Source organism: Pterocles gutturalis, unplaced genomic scaffold (genome assembly GCF_000699245.1).
Source record: "Pterocles gutturalis isolate BGI_N339 unplaced genomic scaffold, ASM69924v1 scaffold18929, whole genome shotgun sequence".
In the NCBI taxonomy this organism is placed as follows: domain Eukaryota; kingdom Metazoa; phylum Chordata; class Aves; order Pterocliformes; family Pteroclidae; genus Pterocles; species Pterocles gutturalis.
In genome coordinates this window covers 1-2,068 of record NW_010136151.1, presented here as the reverse complement: position 1 = coordinate 2,068, position 2,068 = coordinate 1, and the positions used below count along the sequence as shown (strand labels likewise).

Sequence of the window (2,068 nt, the reverse complement as noted above, 5' to 3'; positions counted from 1 at the left end):
CAATGCCAGGGGGGGGTGAGGTCCCCCCCCCCCCCTTGACGCAAGCTGAGTCATAGTGCTTATTGAGATAGGACTTGAGGGCGAAGGGCTTGCTGCAAGAAGGGGGGGTCACCCATGGGTGGGGTATGGCATGAGCCTGGGGCTCCCATGTAAGGTGGGGTTGTCCTGATCTGGGGGTGCACCAAGAGCCCTGATGCCCATGTTACAAGGGGTCATTGTGATCTGTGGGTGCACCAGGACACCATGCAAAGAGTGGGGTCATCCTGATTTTGGGTTGCACCAGGACACTCACGTGCAGGGGGGGGTCATCCTGATCTTGGGATGCATCAGGACACCCATGAATGAGTGGGGTCACCATGGTTTTGGGGTGCACCAAGAGCCAGGACACCCATGTACAGGGGGGGCCATCCTGATCTGGGGGTGCACCAGGACACCCACCCCACCCAGGATCCCCATCCCAGCATCCTTGGCCTCACTCCAGGTACCACGGCTGGGAGCAGAACTTGGGGTACGTCCGTTGGGTGCATCCATTGGGTTCCAAGGTGGGTTCTGTGCTGGGTGCTGAGTTCTGGGGTGCCCCCATCAATTCCAGAGAGGGCTAAGGGGTACCCCCCCCTTGAAGCAAGCTGGCTCGTAGTGCTTATTGAGATAGGACTTGAGGGCGAAGGGCTTGCTGCAAGGGGGTGGGTGACCCTAATGTTGAGGTGCATCACATCCCCATGAGACCCACCCAAGGGGGGGGGTCCCCATGGTTTTGGGGTGCACCAAGAGCCAGGACACCCATGTACAGGGGGGTCATCCTGATCTGGGGGTGCACCAGGGCACCCACCCCACCCAGCGTCCCCATCCCAGCATCCTTGGGCTCACCCTGGATACCGTGTCCAGGAGAAAAACTCAGGGTGCATTCGTTGGGTGCATCCGTTGGGTGCATCCATTGGGTGCCAAGGTGTGTGTTGTTGGGTTCTATGCTGGGTACTGAGTTCTGGGGTGCCCCCATCAGTTCTGGAGGGGACTGAGGGGTGCCCCCCCCTTGAAGCAAGCCAACTGGTAGTGCTTATTGAGATAGGACTTGAGGGTGAAGGTCTTGCTGCAAGGGGGGGGTCACCCTGACTTTGGGGTGCACCACAGTGCCAAGATACCCAAACAAGGGGGAAGTCACCATGGTTTTGGGATGCACCAAGAGCCAGTACACCCATGTACAGGGGGGTCAACTTGATCTGTGGGTGCCCCAGGACACTCACACAATGTGAGGGTCATCCTGATTTTGGGGTGCAGCGGGACACCCATCCAAGTGTGGTCACCTTGGTCTTGGTGTGTACCAAGAGCAAGACACCCATGCAAAGGGGTTTCACCATGGTTTTGGGGTGCACCAAGAGTCAGGATGCCCATGTACAGGGGGGTCATTGTGATGTTGGGGTGCCCCACAACCCCATGATACCCATCCAAGGGGGATCATCCCACCCAGCATCCCCATCCCTGCATCCGCATCCCAGCATCCATGTGCTCACCCCGGGTACCATGTCCAGGAGAACTTGGGGGTGCATCCATTGGGTGCCAAGGTGGGTGCCGAGTTCTGGGGTCCCCCCAAGTACCCCATCAATTCCGGAGAGGGCTGAGGGGCGCCCCCCCCTTGAAGCAAGCTGACTCATAGTGCTTATTGAGATAGGACTTGAGGGCGAAGGTCTTGCTGCAGCGCTTGCACTGGAAGTGCTTGTAGGCGGAGTGGGTCTGCATGTGAGCGCGCAGGTTGGAGCGGTCGGCGAAGGCTTTGCCGCAGTGGGCGCAGCCGAAGGGCTTCTCGCCGGTGTGGGAGCGCATGTGGCCCTGCAGCAGCCAGGGCCGGCTGAAGGCTTTGCCGCACACGTCGCACTTGTGCTTCAGGTCGTGCGTCAGGAGGTGCATGGCCATGGCCGGCATGGACACGTAGACTTTCCCGCACGTCGGGCATTTCTTCGCCATTTTACTGTCCAGGCTGCGGTGGGTTTGCTTGTGCCGGCTCAGGTTGGACGAGGTGGCGTAGGTTTTGCCGCATTCCCCGCACGTGTGACGCGGGGGGGTCCGCGGCGTC

The 2,068-nt window shown here is 60.1% G+C and overlaps 1 protein-coding gene across 1 annotated transcript; it reads right to left on the bottom strand.

Moving 5' to 3' along the window:
- Positions 1–1,596: 1,596 nt before the first annotated feature.
- LOC104468172 (transcriptional repressor scratch 1-like) lies at positions 1,597–2,064 on the bottom strand (the record flags this gene model as incomplete). Its single annotated transcript, XM_010082209.1, has 1 exon — positions 1,597–2,064. A coding segment is annotated over one exon (468 nt), but the record flags the coding sequence as incomplete, so codon positions are not given.
- Between the last annotated feature and the right edge of the window lie 4 nt (positions 2,065–2,068).